Below are 22,077 nucleotides of genomic sequence, written 5' to 3'. Positions count from 1 at the left end.
CCGGGGTCCGGCCCCACACTCCCGCAGTCCGGCCCCACACTCTCGCAGTCCGGCCCCGCACTCCCGTGGTCCGGCCCCACACTCCCGCGGTCCGGCCCCACACTCCCGCGGTCCGGCCCCACACTCCCGCGGTCCGGCCCCAAAATTCCACGATCCGGCCCCACACTCCCTCGATTCGGCCCCACACTTCCTCGATCCGGCCCCACACTCCCGCGGTCCGGCCCCACAATCCCACGATCCGGCCCCACACTCCCGCGATCCGGCCCCACAATCCCACGATCCGGCCCCACACTCCCGCGATCCGGCCCCACACTCCCGCGATCCGGCCCCACACTCCCACGATCCGGTCCGGCCCCACACTCCCACGGTCCGGCCCACACTCCCGCGGTCCGGCCCTATGTATTCCCATGGTCCGGCCCCACACTCCCGCGGTCCGGCCCCACACTCCCACGGTCCGGCCCCACACTCCCGCGGTCCGGCCCCACGCACTCCCGCGGTCCGGCCCCACACTCCCACGGTCCGGCCCCACAGTCCCACGGTCCGGCCCACACTCCCGCGGTCTGGCCCCACACTCCCGCGGTCCGGCCCCACACTCCCGCGGTCCGGCCCCACACTCCCGCGGTCCGGCCCCACAATCCCACGATCCGCCCCCACACTCCCGTGGTCCGGCACCACACTCCCTCAATCCGGCCCCATAATCCCACGATTCGGCCCGACACTCCAACGATCCAGCCCCACAAACCCACGGTACGGCCCCACACTCCCGCAGTCCGGCCCCACATTCCCGGGGTCCGGCCCCACACTCCCGCAGTCCGGCCTCACACTCTCGCTGTCCGGCCCCACACTCCCGTGGTCCGGCCCCACACTCCCGCGGTCCGGCCCCACACTCCCGCGGTCCGGCCCCACACTCCCGCGATCCGGCCCCAAAATCCCACGATCCGGCCCCACACTCCCTCGATTCAGCCCCACACTCCCTCGATCCGGCTCCACACTCCCGCGGTCCGGCCCCACAATCCCACGATCCGGCCCCACACTCCCGCGATCCGGCCCCACAATCCCACGATCCGGCCCCACACTCCCGCGATCCGGCCCCACACTCCCACGATCCGGTCCGGCCCCACACTCCCACGATCCGGCCTCACACTCCCGCGATCCGGCCCCACGCACTCCCGCGGTCCGGCCCAATATATTCCCGTGGTCCAGCCGCACAATCCCACGATCCGGCCCCACACTCCCACGATCCGGCCCCACACTCCCGCGGTCCGGCCCCACACTCCCGCGATCCGGCCCCACACTCCCGCGGTCCGGCCCCACACTCCCGCGGTCCGGCCCAATATATTCCCGCGGTCCAGCCGCACAATCCCACGATCCGGCCGCACACTCCCACGATCCGGCCCCACACTCCCGCAGTCCGGCCCCACACTCCCACGGTCCGGCCCCACACTCCCGCGGTCCGGCCCCACACTCCCGCGGTCTGGCCCCATGCACTCCCGGGTCCGGCCCAATGTACTCCCGCGGTCCGGCCCAATGTATTCCCGTGGTCCGGCCCCACACTCCCACGATCCGGCCCCACACTCCCGCGGTCCGGCCCCACACTCCCACGATCCGGCCCCACACTCCCGCGGTCCGGCTCCACACTCCCGCTGTCCGGCCCCACACTCCCGCGGTCCGGCTCCACACTCCCGCGGTCCGGCCCCAAAATCCCACGATCCGGCCCCACACTCCCTCGATCCGGCACCACACTTCCGCGGTCCGGCCCCACAATCCCACGATCCAGCCCCACACTCCCGCGATCCGGCTCCACAATCCCACAATCCGGCCCCACACTCCCGCGATCCGGCCCCACACTCCCGCGATCCGGCCCCACACTCCCACGATCCGGTCCGGCCCCACACTCCCACGATCCGGTCCGGCCACACACTCCCACGATCCGGCCCCACACTCCCGCGATCCGGCACCACGCACTCCCGCGGTCTGGCCCAATATATTCCCGTGGTCCGGCCGCACAATCCCACGATCCGGCCCCACACTCCCGCGGTCCGGCCCCACACTCCCGCGCTCCGGCCCCACGCACTCCCGCGGTCCAGCCCCACATTCCCACGGTCCGGCCCCACAGTCCCACGGTCCAGCCCACACTCCCGCGGTCTGGCCCCACACTCCCACGGTCCGGCCCCACACTCCCACGGTCCGGCCCCACACTCCCGCGGTCCGGCCCCACACTCCCACGGTCAGGCACCACGCACTCGCGGGTCCGGCCCAATGTACTCCCGCGGTCCGGCCCAATGTATTCCCGCGGTCCGGCCCCACAATCCCACGATCCGGCCCCACACTCCCGCGGTCCGGCCCCACACTCCCACGATCCGGCCCCACACTCCCGCGGTCCGGCTCCACACTCCCGCGGTCCGGCCCCACACTCCCGCGGTCCGGCCCCACACTCCCGTGGTCCGGCCCCACACTCCCGCGATCCGGCCCCACACTCCCACGATCCGGTCCGGCCCCACACTCCCACGATCCGGCACAACACTCCCGCGATCCGGCCCCACGCACTCCCGCGGTCTGGCCCAATATATTCCCGTGGTCCGGCCGCACAATCCCACGATCCGGCCCCACACTCCCGCGGTCCGGCCCCACACTCCCACGGTCCGGCCCCACACTCCCACGGTCCGGCCCCACACTCCCGCGGTCCGGCCCCACACTCCCGCGGTCCAGCCCCACACTCCCACGGTCCGGCCCCACGCACTCCCGGGTCCGGCCCAATGTACTCCCGCGGTCCGGCCCAATGTATTCCCGCGGTCCGGTCCCACAATCCCACGATCCGGCCCCACACTCCCACGATCCGGCCCCACACTCCCGCGGTCCGGTCCGGCCCCACACTCCCACGGTCCGGCCCACACTCCCGCGGTCCGGCCCTATGTATTCCCATGGTCCGGCCCCACACTCCCGCGGTCCGGCCCCACACTCCCACGGTCCGGCCCCACACTCCCGTGGTCCGGCCCCACACTCCCGCGGGCCGGCTCCACACCCCCGCGGTCCGGCCCCACACTCCCGCGGTCCGGCCCCACACTCCCACGGTCCGGCCCCACACTCCCGCGGTCCGGCCCCACACTCCCACGGTCCGGCCCCACCTTCCCGCGGTCCGGCCCCACACTCCCGCGGTCCGGCCCCACGCACTCCCGGGTCCGGCCCAATGTACTCCCGCGGTCCGGCCCAATGTATTCCCGTGGTCCGGCCCCACGATCCCACGATCCAGCCCCACACTCCCACGATCCGGTCCCACACTCCCGCGGTCCGGCCCCACACTCCCACGATCCGGCCCCACACTCCCGCGGTCCGGCTCCACACTCCCGCGGTCCGGCCCCACACTCCCGCGGTCCGGCCCCACACTCCCGCGATCCGGCCCCACACTCCCGCGGTCCGGCCCAATATATTCCCGCGGTCCAGCCGCACAATCCCACGATCCGGCCCCACACTCCCACGATCCGGCCCCACACTCCCGCAGTCCGGCCCCACACTCCCGCGGTCTGGCCCCATGCACTCCCGGGTCCGGCCCAATGTACTCCCGCGGTCCGGCCCAATGTATTCCCGTGGTCCGGCCCCACACTCCCACGATCCGGCCCCACACTCCCGCGGTCCGGCCCCACACTCCCACGATCCGGCCCCACACTCCCGCGGTCCGGCTCCACACTCCCGCTGTCCGGCCCCACACTCCCGCGGTCCGGCTCCACACTCCCGCGGTCCGGCCCCAAAATCCCACGATCCGGCCCCACACTCCCTCGATTCGGCCCCACACTCCCTCGATCCGGCACCACACTTCCGCGGTCCGGCCCCACAATCCCACGATCCAGCCCCACACTCCCGCGATCCGGCTCCACAATCCCACAATCCGGCCCCACACTCCCGCGATCCGGCCCCACACTCCCGCGATCCGGCCCCACACTCCCACGATCCGGTCCGGCCCCACACTCCCACGATCCGGTCCGGCCACACACTCCCACGATCCGGCCCCACACTCCCGCGATCCGGCCCCACGCACTCCCGCGGTCTGGCCCAATATATTCCCGTGGTCCGGCCGCACAATCCCACGATCCGGCCCCACACTCCCGCGGTCCGGCCCCACACTCCCGCGCTCCGGCCCCACGCACTCCCGCGGTCCAGCCCCACATTCCCACGGTCCGGCCCCACAGTCCCACGGTCCGGCCCACACTCCCGCGGTCTGGCCCCACACTCCCACGGTCCGGCCCCACACTCCCACGGTCCGGCCCCACACTCCCGCGGTCCGGCCCCACACTCCCACGGTCCGGCCCCACGCACTCCCGGGTCCGGCCCAATGTACTCCCGCGGTCCGGCCCAATGTATTCCCGCGGTCCGGCCCCACAATCCCACGATCCGGCCCCACACTCCCGCGGTCCGGCCCCACACTCCCACGATCCGGCCCCACACTCCCGCGGTCCGGCTCCACACTCCCGCGGTCCGGCCCCACACTCCCGCGGTCCGGCCCCACACTCCCGCGGTCCGGCCCCACACTCCCGCGATCCGGCCCCACACTCCCACGATCCGGTCCGGCCCCACACTCCCACGATCCGGCCCCACACTCCCGCGATCCGGCCCCACGCACTCCCGCGGTCTGGCCCAATATATTCCCGTGGTCCGGCCGCACAATCCCACGATCCGGCCCCACACTCCCGCGGTCCGGCCCCACACTCCCACGGTCCGGCCCCACACTCCCGCGGTCCGGCTCCACACTCCCGCGGTCCGGCCCCACACTCCCGCGGTCCGGCCCCACACTCCCGCGATCCGGCCCCACACTCCCACGATCCGGTCCGGCCCCACACTCCCACGATCCGGCCCCACACTCCCGCGATCCGGCCCCACGCACTCCCGCGGTCTGGCCCAATATATTCCCGTGGTCCGGCCGCACAATCCCACGATCCGGCCCCACACTCCCGCGGTCCGGCCCCACACTCCCACGGTCCGGCCCCACACTCCCACGGTCCGGCCCCACACTCCCGCGGTCCGGCCCCACACTCCCGCGGTCCAGCCCCACACTCCCACGGTCCGGCCCCACGCACTCCCGGGTCCGGCCCAATGTACTCCCGCGGTCCGGCCCAATGTATTCCCGCGGTCCGGCCCCACAATCCCACGATCCGGCCCCACACTCCCACGATCCGGCCCCACACTCCCGCGGTCCGGCCCCACACTCCCACGGTCTGGCCCCACACTCCCGCGGTGAGGCCCCACACTCCCGTGGTCCGGCCCCACACTACCGCGGTCTGGCCCCACATACCGCGGTCCGACCCCATAATCCCACGATCCGCCCCCACACTCCCGTGGTCCGGCCCCACACTCCCTCAATCCGGCCCCATAATCCCACGATCCGGCCCCACACTCCAACGATCCAGCCCCACAAACCCACGGTCCGGCCCCATACACCCGCGGGCCGGCTCCACACTCCCGCGGTCCGGCCCCACACTCCCGCGGTCCGGCCCCACACTCCCGCGATCCGGCCCCACACTCCCGCAGTCCGGCCCCACACTCCCGCGGTCCGGCCCCAAAATCCCACAATCCGGCCGAACACTCCCTCGATCCGGCCCCACACTTCTGCGGTCCGGCCCCACAATCCCACGATCCGGCCCCACACTCCCGCGATCCGGCCCCACAATCCCACGATCTGGCCCCACACTCCCGCGATCCGGCCCCACACTCCCGCGATCCGGCCCCACACTCCCACGATCCGGTCCGGCCCCACACTCCCGCGGTCCGGCCCCACACTCCCACGGTCTGGCCCCACACTCCCGCGGTGAGGCCCCACACTCCCGCGGTCCGGCCCCACACTCCCGCGGTCCGGCCCCACATACCGCGGTCCGGCCCCACAATCCCACGATCCGCCCCCACACTCCCGTGGTCCGACCCCACACTCCCTCAATCCGGCCCCATAATCCCACGATCCGGCCCCACACTCCAACGATCCAGCCCCACAAACCCACGGTCCGGCCCCATACTCCCGCAGTCCGGCCCCACACTCCCGGGGTCCGGCCCCACACTCCCGCAGTCCAGCCCCACACTCTCGCAGTCCGGCCCCACACTCCCGTGGTCCGGCCCCACACTCCCGCGGGCCGGCTCCACACTCCCGCGGTCCGGCCCCACACTCCCGCGGTCCGGCCCCACACTCCCGCGATCCGGCCCCACACTCCCGCGGTCCGGCCCCACACTCCCGCGGTCCGGCCCCAAAATCCCACGATCCGGCCGAACACTCCCTCGATTCGGCCCCACACACCCTCGATCCGGCCCCACACTTCCGCGGTCCGGCCCCACAATCCCACGATCCGGCCCCACACTCCCGCGATCCGGCCCCACAATCCCACGATCCGGCCCCACACTCCCGCGATCCGGCCCCTCACTCCCGCGGTCCGGCCCCACACTCCCACGGTCCGGCCTGACACTCCCACGGTCCGGCCCCACACTCCCACGGTCCGGCCCCATGCACTCCCGGGTCCGGCCCAATGTACTCCCGCGGTCCGGCACAATGTATTCCCGTGGTCCGGACCCACAATCCCACGATCCGGCCCCACACTCCCGCCGTCCGGCCCCACACTCCCGCGCTCCGGCCCCACGCACTCCCGCGGTTCGGCCCCACACTCCCGCCGTCCGGCCCCACACTCCCGCGATCCGGCCCCACGCACTCCCGCGGTCCGGCCCAATATATTCCCGTGGACCGGCCGCACAATCCCACGATCCGGCCCCACACTCCCGCGGTCCGGCCCACACTCCCGCGGTCTGGCCCCACACTCCCGCGGTCCGGCCCCACACTCCCACGGTCCGGCCCCACACTCCCACGGTCCGGCCCCACACTCCCACGGTCCGGCCCCATGCACTCCCGGGTCCGGCCCAATGTACTCCCGCGGTCCGGCCCAATGTATTCCCGTGGTCCGGCCCCACAATCCCACGATCCGGCCCCACACTCCCGCCGTCCGGCCCCACACTCCCGCGCTCCGGCCCCACGCACTCCCGCGGTCCGGCCCCACACTCCCATGGTCCGGCCCCACAGTCCCACGTCCGGCCCACACTCCCGCGATCTGGCCCCACACTCCCGCGGTCCGGCCCCACACTCCCGCGGTCCGGCCCCACACTCCCGCGGTCCGGCCCCACAATCCCACGATCCGCCCCCACACTCCCGTGGTCCGGCACCACACTCCCTCAATCCGGCCCCATAATCCCACGATTCAGCCCCACACTCCAACGATCCAGCCCCACAAACCCACGGTATGGCCCCACACTCCCGCAGTCCGGCCCCACATTCCCGGGGTCCGGCCCCACACTCCCGCAGTCCGGCCCCACACTCTCGCAGTCCGGCCCCGCACTCCCGTGGTCCGGCCCCACACTCCCGCGGTCCGGCCCCACACTCCCGCGGTCGGGCCCCACACTCCCGCGGTCCGGCCCCAAAATTCCACGATCCGGCCCCACACTCCCTCGATTCGGCCCCACACTTCCTCGATCCGGCCCCACACTCCCGCGGTCCGGCCCCACAATCCCACGATCCGGCCCCACACTCCCGCGATCCGGCCCCACAATCCCACGATCCGGCCCCACACTCCCGCGATCCGGCCCCACACTCCCGCGATCCGGCCCCACACTCCCACGATCCGGTCCGGCCCCACACTCCCACGGTCCGGCCCACACTCCCGCGGTCCGGCCCTATGTATTCCCATGGTCCGGCCCCACACTCCCGCGGTCCGGCCCCACACTCCCACGGTCCGGCCCCACACTCCCGCGGTCCGGCCCCACGCACTCCCGCGGTCCGGCACCACACTCCCACGGTCCGGCCCCACACTCCCGCGGTCCGGCCCCACACTCCCACGGTCCGGCCCCACGCACTCCCGGGTCCGGCCCAATGTACTCCCGCGGTCCGGCCCAATGTATTCCCGTGGTCCGGCCCCACAATCCCACGAACCGGCCCCACACTCCCGCCGTCCGGCCCCACACTCCCGCGCTCCGGCCCCACGCACTCCCGCGGTCCGGCCCCACACTCCCACGGTCCGGCCCCACAGTCCCACGGTCCGGCCCATACTCCCGCGGTCCGGCCCCACACTCCCGCGGTCCGGCCCCACACTCCCACGGTCCGGCCCCACACTCCCACGGTCCGGCCCCACACTCCCGCGGTCCGGCCCCACACTCCCACGGTCCGGCCCCACGCACTCCCGGGTCCGGCCCAATGTACTCCCGCGGTCCGGCCCAATGTATTCCCGTGGTCCGGCCCCACAATCCCACGATCCGGCCCCACACTCCTGCGGTCCGGCCCCACACTCCCGCGCTCCGGCCCCACGCACTCCCGCGGTCCGGCCCCACACTCCCACGGTCCGGCCCCACAGTCCCACGGTCCGGCCCACACTCCCGCGGTCTGGCCCCACACTCCCGCGGTCCGGCCCCACACTCCCGCGGTCCGGCCCCACACTCCCGCGGTCCGGCCCCACAATCCCACGATCCGCCCCCACACTCCCGTGGTCCGGCACCACACTCCCTCAATCCGGCCCCATAATCCCACGATTCGGCCCCACACTCCAACGATCCAGCCCCACAAACCCACGGTACGGCCCCACACTCCCGCAGTCCGGCCCCACATTCCCGGGGTCCGGCCCCACACTCCCGCAGTCCGGCCTCACACTCTCGCTGTCCGGCCCCACACTCCCGTGGTCCGGCCCCACACTCCCGCGGTCCGACTCCACACTCCCGCGGTCCGGCCCCACACTCCCGCGGTCCGGCCCCACACTCCCGCGATCCGGCCCCACACTCCCGCGGTCCGGCCCCAAAATCCCACGATCCGGCCCCACACTCCCTCGATTCGGCCCCACACTCCCTCGATCCGGCCCCACACTCCCGCGGTCCGGCCCCACAATCCCACGATCCGGCCCCACACTCCCGCGATCCGGCCCCACAATCCCACGATCCGGCCCCACACTCCCGCGATCCGGCCCCACACTCCCACGATCCGGTCCGGCCCCACACTCCCACGATCCGGCCTCACACTCCCGCGATCCGGCCCCACGCACTCCCGCGGTCCGGCCCAATATATTCCCGTGGTCCAGCCGCACAATCCCACGATCCGGCCCCACACTCCCACGATCCGGCTCCACACTCCCGCGGTCCGGCCCCACACTCCCACGGTCCGGCCCCACACTCCCGCGGTCCGGCCCCACACTCCCACGGTCCGGCCCCACCTTCCCGCGGTCCGGCCCCACACTCCCGCGGTCCGGCCCCACGCACTCCCGGGTCCGGCCCAATGTACTCCCGCGGTCCGGCCCAATGTATTCCCGTGGTCCGGCCCCACGATCCCACGATCCGGCCCCACACTCCCACGATCCGGTCCCACACTCCCGCGGTCCGGCCCCACACTCCCGCGGTCCGGCTCCACACTCCCGCGGTCCGGCTCCACACTCCCGCGGTCCGGCCCCACACTCCCGCGGTCCGGCCCCACACTCCCGCGATCCGGCCCCACACTCCCGCGGTCCGGCCCCACACTCCCGCGGTCCGGCCCAATATATTCCCGCGGTCCAGCCGCACAATCCCACGATCCGGCCCCACACTCCCACGATCCGGCCCCACACTCCCGCAGTCTGGCCCCACACTCCCACGGTCCGGCCCCACACTCCCGCGGTCCGGCCCCATGCACTCCCGGGTCCGGCCCAATGTACTCCCGCGGTCCGGCCCAATGTATTCCAGTGGTCCGGCCCCACACTCCCACGATCCGGCCCCACACTCCCGCGGTCCGGCCCCACACTCCCACGATCCGGCCCCACACTCCCGCGGTCCGGCTCCACACTCCCGCTGTCCGGCCCCACACTCCCGCGGTCCGGCTCCACACTCCCGCGGTCCGGCCCCAAAATCCCACGATCCGGCCCCACACTCCCTCGATTCGGCCCCACACTCCCTCGATCCGGCACCACACTTCCGCGGTCCGGCCCCACAATCCCACGATCCAGCCCCACACTCCCGCGATCCGGCTCCACAATCCCACAATCCGGCCCCACACTCCCGCGATCCGGCCCCACACTCCCGCGGTCCGGCCCCACACTCCCACGGTCCGGCCCCACCTTCCCGCGGTCCGGCCCCACACTCCCGCGGTCCGGCCCCACGCACTCCCGGGTCCGGCCCAATGTACTCCCGCGGTCCGGCCCAATGTATTCCCGTGGTCCGGCCCCACGATCCCACGATCCGGCCCCACACTCCCACGATCCGGTCCCACACTCCCGCGGTCCGGCCCCACACTCCCGCGGTCCGGCTCCACACTCCCGCGGTCCGGCTCCACACTCCCGCGGTCCGGCCCCACACTCCCGCGGTCCGGCCCCACACTCCCGCGATCCGGCCCCACACTCCCGCGGTCCGGCCCCACACTCCCGCGGTCCGGCCCAATATATTCCCGCGGTCCAGCCGCACAATCCCACGATCCGGCCCCACACTCCCACGATCCGGCCCCACACTCCCGCAGTCTGGCCCCATACTCCCACGGTCCGGCCCCACACTCCCGCGGTCCGGCCCCACACTCCCGCGGTCTGGCCCCATGCACTCCCGGGTCCGGCCCAATGTACTCCCGCGGTCCGGCCCAATGTATTCCCGTGGTCCGGCCCCACACTCCCACGATCCGGCCCCACACTCCCGCGGTCCGGCCCCACACTCCCACGATCCGGCCCCACACTCCCGCGGTCCGGCTCCACACTCCCGCTGTCCGGCCCCACACTCCCGCGGTCCGGCTCCACACTCCCGCGGTCCGGCCCCAAAATCCCACGATCCGGCCCCACACTCCCTCGATTCGGCCCCACACTCCCTCGATCCGGCACCACACTTCCGCGGTCCGGCCCCACAATCCCACGATCCAGCCCCACACTCCCGCGATCCGGCTCCACAATCCCACAATCCGGCCCCACACTCCCGCGATCCGGCCCCACACTCCCGCGATCCGGCCCCACACTCCCACGATCCGGTCCGGCCCCACACTCCCACGATCCGGTCCGGCCACACACTCCCACGATCCGGCCCCACACTCCCGCGATCCGGCACCACGCACTCCCACGGTCTGGCCCAATATATTCCCGTGGTCCGGCCGCACAATCCCACGATCCGGCCCCACACTCCCGCGGTCCGGCCCCACACTCCCGCGCTCCGGCCCCACGCACTCCCGCGGTCCAGCCCCACATTCCCACGGTCCGGCCCCACAGTCCCACGGTCCGGCCCACACTCCCGCGGTCTGGCCCCACACTCCCACGGTCCGGCCCCACACTCCCACGGTCCGGCCCCACACTCCCGCGGTCCGGCCCCACACTCCCACGGTCAGGCACCACGCACTCCCGCGTCCGGCCCAATGTACTCCCGCGGTCCGGCCCAATGTATTCCCGCGGTCCGGCCCCACAATCCCACGATCCGGCCCCACACTCCCGCGGTCCGGCCCCACACTCCCACGATCCGGCCCCACACTCCCGCGGTCCGGCTCCACACTCCCGCGGTCCGGCCCCACACTCCCGCGGTCCGGCCCCACACTCCCGTGGTCCGGCCCCACACTCCCGCGATCCGGCCCCACACTCCCACGATCCGGTCCGGCCCCACACTCCCACGATCCGGCCCCACACTCCCGCGATCCGGCCCCACGCACTCCCGCGGTCTGGCCCAATATATTCCCGTGGTCCGGCCGCACAATCCCACGATCCGGCCCCACACTCCCGCGGTCCGGCCCCACACTCCCACGGTCCGGCCCCACACTCCCACGGTCCGGCCCCACACTCCCGCGGTCCGGCCCCACACTCCCGCGGTCCAGCCCCACACTCCCACGGTCCGGCCCCACGCACTCCCGGGTCCGGCCCAATGTACTCCCGCGGTCCGGCCCAATGTATTCCCGCGGTCCGGTCCCACAATCCCACGATCCGGCCCCACACTCCCACGATCCGGCCCCACACTCCCGCGGTCCGGCCCCACACTCCCGCGGTCCGGCCCCAAAATCCCACAATCCGGCCGAACACTCCCTCGATCCGGCCCCACACTTCCGCGGTCCGGCCCCACAATCCCACGATCCGGCCCCACACTCCCGCGATCCGGCCCCACAATCCCACGATCTGGCCCCACACTCCCGCGATCCGGCCCCACACTCCCGCGATCCGGCCCCACACTCCCACGATCCGGTCCGGCCCCACACTCCCGCGGTCCGGCCCCACACTCCCACGGTCTGGCCCCACACTCCCGCGGTGAGGCCCCACACTCCCGCGGTCCGGCCCCACACTCCCGCGGTCCGACCCCACACTCCCTCAATCCGGCCCCATAATCCCACGATCCGGCCCCACACTCCAACGATCCAGCCCCACAAACCCACGGTCCGGCCCCATACTCCCGCAGTCCGGCCCCACACTCCCGGGGTCCGGCCCCACACTCCCGCAGTCCAGCCCCACACTCTCGCAGTCCGGCCCCACACTCCCGTGGTCCGGCCCCACACTCCCGCGGGCCGGCTCCACACTCCCGCGGTCCGGCCCCACACTCCCGCGGTCCGGCCCCACACTCCCGCGATCCGGCCCCACACTCCCGCGGTCCGGCCCCACACTCCCGCGGTCCGGCCCCAAAATCCCACGATCCGGCCGAACACTCCCTCGATTCGGCCCCACACACCCTCGATCCGGCCCCACACTTCCGCGGTCCGGCCCCACAATCCCACGATCCGGCCCCACACTCCCGCGATCCGGCCCCACAATCCCACGATCCGGCCCCACACTCCCGCGATCCGGCCCCTCACTCCCGCGATCCGGCCCCACACTCCCACGATCCGGTCCGGCCACACACTCCCACAATCCGGCCCCACACTCCCGCGATCCGGCCCCACGCACTCCCGCGGTCCGGCCCAATATATTCCCGTGGTCCGGCCGCACAATCCCACGATCCGGCCCCACACTCCCGCGGTCCGGCCCCACACTCCCGCGCTCCGGCCCCACGCACTCCCGCGGTCCGGCCCCACACTCCCACGGTCCGGCCCCACACTCCCGCGGTTCGGCCCCACACTCCCGCGGTCCGGCCCCACACTCCCGCGCTCCGGCCCCACGCACTCCCGCGGTCCGGCCCCACACTCCCACGGTCCGGCCCACACTCCCGCGGTCTGGCCCCACACTCCCGCGGTCCGGCCCCACACTCCCACGGTCCGGCCCCACACTCCCACGGTCCGGCCCCACACTCCCGCGGTCCGGCCCCACAATCCCACGATCCGGCCCCACACTCCCGCGATCCGGCCCCACAATCCCACGATCCGGCCCCACACTCCCGCGATCCGGCCCCTCACTCCCGCGATCCGGCCCCACACTCCCACGATCCGGTCCGGCCACACACTCCCACAATCCGGCCCCACACTCCCGCGATCCGGCCCCACGCACTTCCGCGGTCCGGCCCAATATATTCCCGTGGTCCGGCCGCACAATCCCACGATCCGGCCCCACACTCCCGCGGTCCGGCCCCACACTCCCGCGCTCCGGCCCCACGCACTCCCGCGGTCCGGCCCCACACTCCCACGGTCCGGCCCCACACTCCCGCGGTTCGGCCCCACACTCCCGCGGTCCGGCCCCACACTCCCGCGCTCCGGCCCCACGCACTCCCGCGGTCCGGCCCCACACTCCCACGGTCCGGCCCACACTCCCGCGGTCTGGCCCCACACTCCCACGATCCGGCCCCACACTCCCGCGATCCGGCCCCTCACTCCCGCGATCCGGCCCCACACTCCCACGATCCGGTCCGGCCACACACTCCCACAATCCGGCCCCACACTCCCGCGATCCGGCCCCACGCACTCCCGCGGTCCGGCCCAATATATTCCCGTGGTCCGGCCGCACAATCCCACGATCCGGCCCCACACTCCCGCGGTCCGGCCCCACACTCCCGCGCTCCGGCCCCACGCACTCCCGCGGTCCGGCCCCACACTCCCACGGTCCGGCCCCACACTCCCGCGGTTCGGCCCCACACTCCCGCGGTCCGGCCCCACACTCCCGCGCTCCGGCCCCACGCACTCCCGCGGTCGGGCCCCACACTCCCACGGTCCGGCCCACACTCCCGCGGTCTGGCCCCACACTCCCGCGGTCCGGCCCCACACTCCCACGGTCCGGCCCCACACTCCCACGGTCCGGCCCCACACTCCCGCGGTCCGGCCCCACACTCCCACGGTCCGGCCCCACGCACTCCCGGGTCCGGCCCAATGTACTCCCGCGGTCCGGCCCAATGTATTCCCGTGGTCCGGCCCCACAATCCCACGATCCGGCCCCACACTCCCACGATCCGGCCCCACACTCCCGCGGTCCGGCCCCACACTCCCACGGTCCGGCCCCACACTCCCGCGGTCCAGCCCCACACTCCCGCAACCGGCCCCACACTCCCGCGGTGAGGCCCCTCACTCCCGCGGTCCGGCCCCACACTCCCGCGGTCCGGCCCCACATACCGCGGTCCGGCCCCACAATCCCACGATCCGCCCCCACACTCCCGTGGTCCGGCCCCACACTCCCTCAATCCGGCCCCATAATCCCACGATCCGGCCCCACACTCCAACGATCCAGCCCCACAATCCCGCAGTCCGGCCCCACAATCCCGGGGTCCGGCCCCACACTCCCGCAGTCCGGCCCCACACTCTCGCAGTCCGGCCCCACACTCCCGCGGTCCGGCCCCACACTCCCGCGGTCCGGCTCCACATTCCCGCGGTCCGGCCCCACACTCCCTCGATCCAGCCCCACACTCCCGCGGTCCGGCTCCACACTCCCGCGGTCCGGCCCCACACTCCCGCGGTCCGGCCCCACACTCCCGCGATCCGGCCCCACACTCCCTCGGTCCGGCCCCACACTTCCGCGGTCCGGCCCCACAATCCCACGATCCGGCCCCACACTCCCGCGATCCGGCCCCACAATCCCACAATCCGGCCCCACACTCCCGCGATCCGGCCCCACACTCCCGCGATCTGGCCCCACACTCCCACGATCCGGTCCGGCCCCACACTCCCACGATCCGGCCCCACACTCCCGCGATCCGGCCCCACGCACTCCCGCGGTCCGGCCCAATATATTCCCGTGGTCCGGCCGCACAATCCCACGATCCGGCCCCACACTCCCGCGGTCCGGCCCCACACTCCCGCGCTCCGGCCCCACACACACTCTCGCGGTCCGGCCCCACACTCCCGCGATCCGGCGCAACACTCCCGCGATCCGGCCCCACACTGCCGCGGTCCGGCCCCACACTCCCGCGGTCCGGCCCCACACTCCCACGATCCGGCCCCACGCACTCCCGCGATCCGGCCCCACAATCCCACGATCCGGCCCCACACTCCCCCGATCCGGCCCCACACTCCCGCGGTCCGGCCCCACACTACCGCGGTCCGGCCCCACTGTCCCGCGGTCCGGCCCCACACTCCCGCGATCCGGCACCACACTCCCGTGGTCCGGCCCCACACTCCCGTGGTCCGTCCCATGTACTCCCGCGATCCGGCCCCACACTCCCGCGGTCCGGCCCCACACTCTCGCGATCCGGCGTAACACTCCCGCGATCCGGCCCCACACTCCCGTGGTCCTGCCCCACACTCCCGTGGTCTGTCCCATGTACTCCCGCGATCCGGCCCCACAATCCCACGATCCGGCCCCACACTCCCCCGATCCGGCCCCACACTCCCGCGATCCGGCCCCACACTCCTGCGGTCCGGCCCCACACTCCTGCGGTCCGGCCCCACGCTCCCGCGGTCCGGCCCCACACTGCCGCGGTCCGGCCCCACACTCCCGCGGTCCGGCCCCACACACTCCCACAATCCAGCCCGATCAGCCCGATGCACTGTTGCGGGAAACAGCGGGAAAAACTAAAGGAGAGGATTGAAATTGTTTTTTTACTTATTGGCCACCTGGCCTTTAATCATCGCCCCCGAAGCGCCGGCCTCTCGATGGACGCCTCCTGCAGCTCTCCGTGTTTCACCTGGCGATGCTGCAGGGGGCGTAACCTAATTTTAGGACCAGGGCGTTACCAGGGCGATGCGCACAGTGATGACGTCACAGTCTCCTGGCGATGGAGATCGAGGCACAACGTCTCACTGTCGCCGCAAACCTCCCGCCAAATATGATGCAATAGTCACAGCGTCACATGGAGCTGAATCCGCGCTTCTAATTTGTTTGTTATATTGCTCCGTGCTTGGTGTAGAGAGCTCGGATCTGCTAACTGACTCCACCCTGCCCACATCACCCAGCGCTGTGTTTTTCACAGTTTTTATCATCACACTTTTCCTTACTTTTCCTGGTTTTTTCTGAGCAGGTATTTTATTATTACGTACTTTACTTTGCTCTGAACCTGAAGTATTTATATTATCTCTATCGCTTTGTATCCTTTTATTCTTATCTTTAGGTTATAAATTTTGTTTCAGTCTGAGCCGCTCCCCTCGCTTAATTAGCAGCCATATTTATCCTGCTGTGCACCTTGCTCCCTGCCTGGTTCAGGTGCAGCCCCTCCTGTCCTCACTTAGTCATTGTTTGTTTCAGTTAGGTTTACAACTGTTAACTGACTAACAGGAGATCTGATGTGTTATTCCAGCGCTACTGAAGGCACAGGATCAGTTCCAGTAACTAAAGCATTAATAGAAAGCTTTATTCTCAAGTGACAACTCTCCCCAGCAGATGTTGGACTCACCTCTCGGTCATAAGAACATAAGAAATAGGAGCAGGAGTAGGCCGTTCGGCCCCTCGAGCCTGCTCCACCATTCAATAAGATCATGGCCACTCTTATATATCAACACTCTCCCGCCCAGTCCCCATATCGCTTGATTCCCTTAATAGAAAGAAAAGAAAGAAAGAAAGACTTGCATTTATAGGGGATGGAAACACTATAGAAACATAGAAACATAGAAATTCACAGCACAGAAGGAGGTCATTCCGGCCCATCGTCTCCACGCCGGCCGACAAAGAGCCGCACGGCCCTTGGTCAGCAGCCATAAAGATTACATAATAAACCTATGAACACTGACGGAAAGGCAAAGAGCACCCAGCCCAACCAATCTGCCTATCACAACTGCAACACCCCTTATACTGAAACATTCTACACTCCACCCCAACCGGAGCCATGTGATCTCCTGGGAGAGGCAAAAACCAGATAAAAACCCAGGCCAATTTAGGGAGAAACAATCTGGGAAAATTCCTCTCCGATCCATCCAGGCGATCGAAACTAGTCCAGGAGATCACCCTGGCCGTATTCTATTCCCTGCAGTACTTACCATTATATCTGCACTGTCCAACAAAAGGTTAATCTAATCTAATCTAATCTAATCCCAATTACTAGCTCTAGGTCCGTAACCCTGCAGGTTACAGCACTTCAAGTGTCCATCCAACCATCTCTTAAAAGTGGTGAGGGTTTCTGCATCCACCACTCTTCCAGGCAGCGAGTTCCAGATCCCCACAACCCTCTGCGTAAAGAAGCCCCCCCCTCAAATCCCCTCTAAACCTTCCACCAACCACCTTAAAACTGTGCCCCTTCATAATAGACCTCTCCACCAAGGGAAATAGACCCTTACTATCCACTATGTCCAGGCCCCTCAATATTTTGTACACCTCGATGAGGTCTCCTCTCAACCTCCTCTATTGCAAAGAGAACAAATCCAGCCTATCCAATCTGTCCTCATAACTAAAATTCTCCGGTCCAGGCAGCATCCTAGTAAATCTCCTCTGCACCCTCTCTAGTGCAATCACGTCCTTCCTATAATACGGCGACGAGAACTGCAGTACTCCAGCTGTGGCCTAACCAAACTATTACACAATTCAAGCATAACCTCCCTGCTCTTATATTCTATGTCTTGGCCAATAAAGGCAGGCATTCCGTATGCCTTCTTAATAGGGAAGGTGGCTCAACCGTGGCTAATAAGGGAAATTAGGGATAGTGTTAAATCCAAGGAAGAGGCATATAAATTGGCCAGAAAAAGCAGCAAACATGAGGACTGGGAGAAATTTAGAATTCAGCAGAGGAGCACAAAGGGTTTAATTGGGAGGGGGAAAATAGATATGAGAGTAAGCTTGCAGGAAACATAAAAACTGACTGCAAAAGCTTCTATAGATATGTGAAGAGAAAATGATTAGTGAAGACAAATGTAGGTCCCTAGCAGTCAGAATCGGATGAATTTAAAATGGGGAACAAAGAAATGGCAGATCAATTGAAAATATACTTTGGTTCTGTCTTCAATAAGGAAGACACAAATAATCTTGCGGAAATACGAGGGGATCGAGAGTCTAGAGAGAAGGAGGAACTGAAGGAAATCCTTATTAGTCAGGAAATTGTGTTAGGGAAATTGATGGGATTGAAGGATAGTCTGCATCCCAGGGTACTTAAAGGAGTGGCCCTATAAATAGTGGATGCATTGGTGGTCATTTTCCAACATTATATAGACTCTGGATCAGTTTTTATGGATTGGAGGGTAGCTAATGTAACCCCACTTTTTAACAAAGGAGGGAGAGAGAAAATAGGGAATTATAGACCGGATAGCCTGACAGCGGTAGTGGGGAAAATGTTGGAATCAATTATTAAAGATGAAATAGCAGTGCATTTGGAAAGCAGTGACAGGATCAGTCCAAGTCAGCATTGATTTACAAAAGGGAAATCATGCTTGACAAATCTTCTGGAACTTTTTGAGTATGTAACTAGTAGAGTGGACAAGGGAGACCCAGTGGATGTGATGTATTTGGACTTTCAAAAATCTTTTGACAAGGTCCCACACAAGAGATTGGTGTGCAAAATGAAAGCACATGGTATTGGGAGTAATGTATTAACGTGGATAGAGAACTGGTTGGCAGACAGGAAGCAACAAGTAGGAATAAACGGGTCCTTTTCAATGGCAGGCAGTGACTAGTGGGGTACCACAAGGTTCAGTGCTGAGACCCCAGCTATTTACAATATACATTAATGATTTGGATGAAGGAATTGAATGTAATATCTCCAAGTTTGCAGATGACACTAAGCTGGGTGGCAGTGTGAGCTGTGAGGAGGATTCTAAGAGGCTGCAGGGTGACTTCGACAGGTTAGGTGAGTGGGCAAATGCATGGCAGATGCAGTATAATGTCGATAAATGTGAGGTTATTCACTTTGCTGGGAAAAACACGAAGGCAGAATATTATCTGAATGGTGACAGATTAGGAAAAGGGGAGGTGCAATGAGACCTGGGTGTCATGGTACATCAGTCATTGAAAGTTGGCATGCAGGTACAGCAGGCGGTGAAGAAGGCAAATGGCATGTTGGCCTTCATAGCAAGAGGATTTGAGTATAGGAGCAGGGAGGTCTTACTGCAGTTGTACAGGGCCTTGGTGAGGCCATGCCTTGAATATTGTGTACAGTTTTGGTCTCCTAATCTGAGGAAGGACATTCTTGATATTGAAGGAGTGCAGCGAAGGTTCACCAGACTGATTCCCGGGATGGCAGGACTGACATATGAAGAAAGACTGGATCGACTAGGCTTATATTCACTGGAATTTAGAAGAATGAGAGGGGATCTCATAGAAACATATAAAATTCTGATGGGATTGGACAGGTTAGATGCAGGAAGAATGTTCCCGATGTTGGGAAAGTCCAGAACCAGGGATCATAGTCTAAGGATAAGGGGTAAGCCATTTAGGACCGAGATGAAGAGAAATTTCTTCACTCAGAGAATTGTGAACCCATGGAATTCTCTACCACAGAAAGTTGTTGAGGTCAGTTCGTTAGATATATTCAAAAGGGAGTTAGATGTTTCCCTTACAGCTAAAGGGATCAAGGGTTATGGAGAGAAAGCAGGAATGGGGTACTGAAGTTGTATGATCAGCCATGATCATATTGAATGGTGGTGCAGGCTTGAAGGGCCGAATGGCCTACTCCTGCACCTATTTTCTATGTTTCTATGTTTAACCACCTTATCCAACTGGCCCGCTACTTTCAGGGACCTGTGGACAAGCACTCCAAGGTCCCTTTGTTCATCTACACTATTAAGTGGCCTACCGCTTAATGTGTATACCCGTTCCTTATTAGCCCTCCCAAAGTGCATCACCTCACACTTCTCTGAATTAAATTCCATTTGCCACTGCTCTGCCCACCTGACCAGTAGATTGATCTCCTCCTGCAGCCCATGACTTTCCTCTTCATTAGCAACCACACAGCCAATTTTAGTGTCATCTGCAAACTTCTTAATCATACTCCCTATATTCAAATCTAAATCATTGATGTTTACCACAAAAAGCAAGGGTCCCAGTACTGAGCCCTGCGGAACCCCACTGGAAACATCCTTCCAGTCACAAAAACACTCATCAATCATTACCCTTTGCTTCCTACCTCCAAGCCAATTTTGGATCCAACTTGCCACTTTGCCCTGTACCCCATGGCTTTAACCTTCATGACCAGTTTAGTGCTGCTCAGGTATAAAAGGCCATCCATTTTGAGAGTCAGGCACTTTGGGGCTAAATAAAGAAGAGCCAAGGTTGTACCTTGCTAAGTTAAACAGTACTCAGTTTAAACCTTTATTATATACATAACAGTGACTAAGAGGATCGATGAGAGTAGTGGGAAATGGAAACTAAATCTCTGCGTGATGAATCATAAAGGATGGGACCTTATCAAAAGCCTTGTTAAAGTCCATATATACTATATCGTACGCACTAGCCTCATCGATGGCCTTTTATACCAGAGCAACACCATGTGCATGCTGCTCAGTGGCCTCCAACAATGACGCCATCTGGTGGCTACAAACAGAATGTACATACATGACAATACAACCCCTCTGAGATCTTATCACAGTCTTTCACAGGTTGAGACAATCCAGTGCTTTGCACTCCTGGGTTGACCGTCTCAGTTCGATTCCAGCCTTGGGTGAGTGTGCGGCGTCTGTTGTGGCTGATGGCTGGATGACTGACTTGTTTGGGGGTGGCAGTGGCCATGTCAGGAATTGCAAGTTCATTTTTATTGAACATGTTTTATGCCATTAAGTTTCACAAACTCCTGAAACTCCTGACTGGTGAAGCACGACCCATTGTCGCTCACCACTATGTCAGGCAGACCATGTGTCGTGAACATGACATTGAGATTCTCTATGGTTGCCGTGGACGTGCTGGATGACATGATTATACATTCTATCCATTTCGAATAAGCATCCACCACCATTAAAAACATCTTGCCCAGGAAGGGACCTGAAAAATCTACATGGATCCTGAACCAAGGTTTGGATGGCCACGATCACAGACTCAGCGGCGATTCCGCTGGTGCTTTGCTGAGCTGCATGCAAGTGTTGCACTGATGCACGCATGCTTCCAGCTCAGAATCAATTCCTATCACCATACATGGGACCTGGCGATGACCTACATCATCACTATACCAGGATGTGTGCTGTGTAACTCACGCACGAACTTCTCTCTCCCTTTCTTGAGATTACAACGCAATTGCCCCACAATATGCAATCTGCTTGAATAGACAGTTTATCCTTGTGACGAATGTACGGTTTGGCCTCCTCACACATTTGCTTCGGTATGGCAGACCAATCCCCTTTGAGGATGCAACCCTTTACCATCGATTGAGACCTGGCTGGTCCAGGTCTTAACTTGTTGAGCCATGACAGGGGTTCCTTTACTCTCAAAAGCATCCATGATTAACATTAGATCCGCCGGTTGTGGCATTTCCACCTCCAGTGTGGGCAACGGCAACCGGCTCAAAGCATCGGCACAATTCTCTATGCCAGGTCTGTGGTGAATGACATTATCATAGGCAAATAATGTCAGGCCCACCTTTGGATGCGGGATGAAGCGTTGGTATTGATACCTTTGCTCTCGGAAAACAATGAAATGAGCGGCTTGTGATCAGTCTCTAATTCGAACCTGAGACCGAACAGGTACTGATGCATCTTTTTAACATCGTACACACATGTTAAAGCTTCTTTTTCTACCATGCTGTAGGCTTTTTCTGCTTTAGACAAACTTTTGGATGCATTCGTGATAGGTTGAAGTTTCCCCGACTCATTGGCTTGTTGGAGTACACAACCAATTCCATATGACGATGCGTCACAGGCCAAAACTAAACGTTTACATGGGTCATAATGTACCAGCAGCTTGTTCG

At 65.4% G+C, this 22,077-nt stretch overlaps 2 protein-coding genes across 3 annotated transcripts in view; one reads left to right on the top strand and one right to left on the bottom strand.

The window, feature by feature from the left end:
• Nucleotides 1-22,077, top strand: part of tmem45b (transmembrane protein 45B) — an 81,329-nt gene that overhangs the window by 14,639 nt on the left and 44,613 nt on the right. The gene's annotated exons all lie outside the window — the stretch shown is intronic.
• LOC139275638 (loricrin-like) lies at nt 1,139-14,441 on the bottom strand. The gene is made up of 4 exons (XM_070892809.1): nt 14,129-14,441; nt 7,827-8,515; nt 6,635-7,546; nt 1,139-1,798 (listed from the first exon to the last, which is right to left on the bottom strand). Exons 1-4 carry the CDS (start codon nt 14,439-14,441, stop codon nt 1,139-1,141), a joined length of 2,574 nt encoding a protein of 857 aa, XP_070748910.1.

Source organism: Pristiophorus japonicus, chromosome 11, assembly GCF_044704955.1.
Source record: "Pristiophorus japonicus isolate sPriJap1 chromosome 11, sPriJap1.hap1, whole genome shotgun sequence".
Taxonomy (NCBI): domain Eukaryota; kingdom Metazoa; phylum Chordata; class Chondrichthyes; family Pristiophoridae; genus Pristiophorus; species Pristiophorus japonicus.
This window is presented reverse-complemented; position numbering and strand designations above follow the sequence as displayed.

Excerpts from the sequence above, each read along its gene's own strand:
- LOC139275638 (XM_070892809.1), bottom strand. The coding sequence starts at position 14,441 with ATGTGGGGCCGGACCGCGGGAGTGTGGGGCCGGACCGCGGGAGTGAGG. Across the intron at positions 8,516-14,128 it reads CGGGAGTGTGGGGCCGGACC|GGAGTGTGGTGCCGGACCAC; the intron begins GTGGGAGTGTGG and ends GGCCGGATTGAG. Across the intron at positions 1,799-6,634 it reads TGGGGCCGGACGGCGGGAGT|CCGGATCGCGGGAGTGTGGG; the intron begins GTGGGGCCGAAC and ends GGGATTGTGGAG.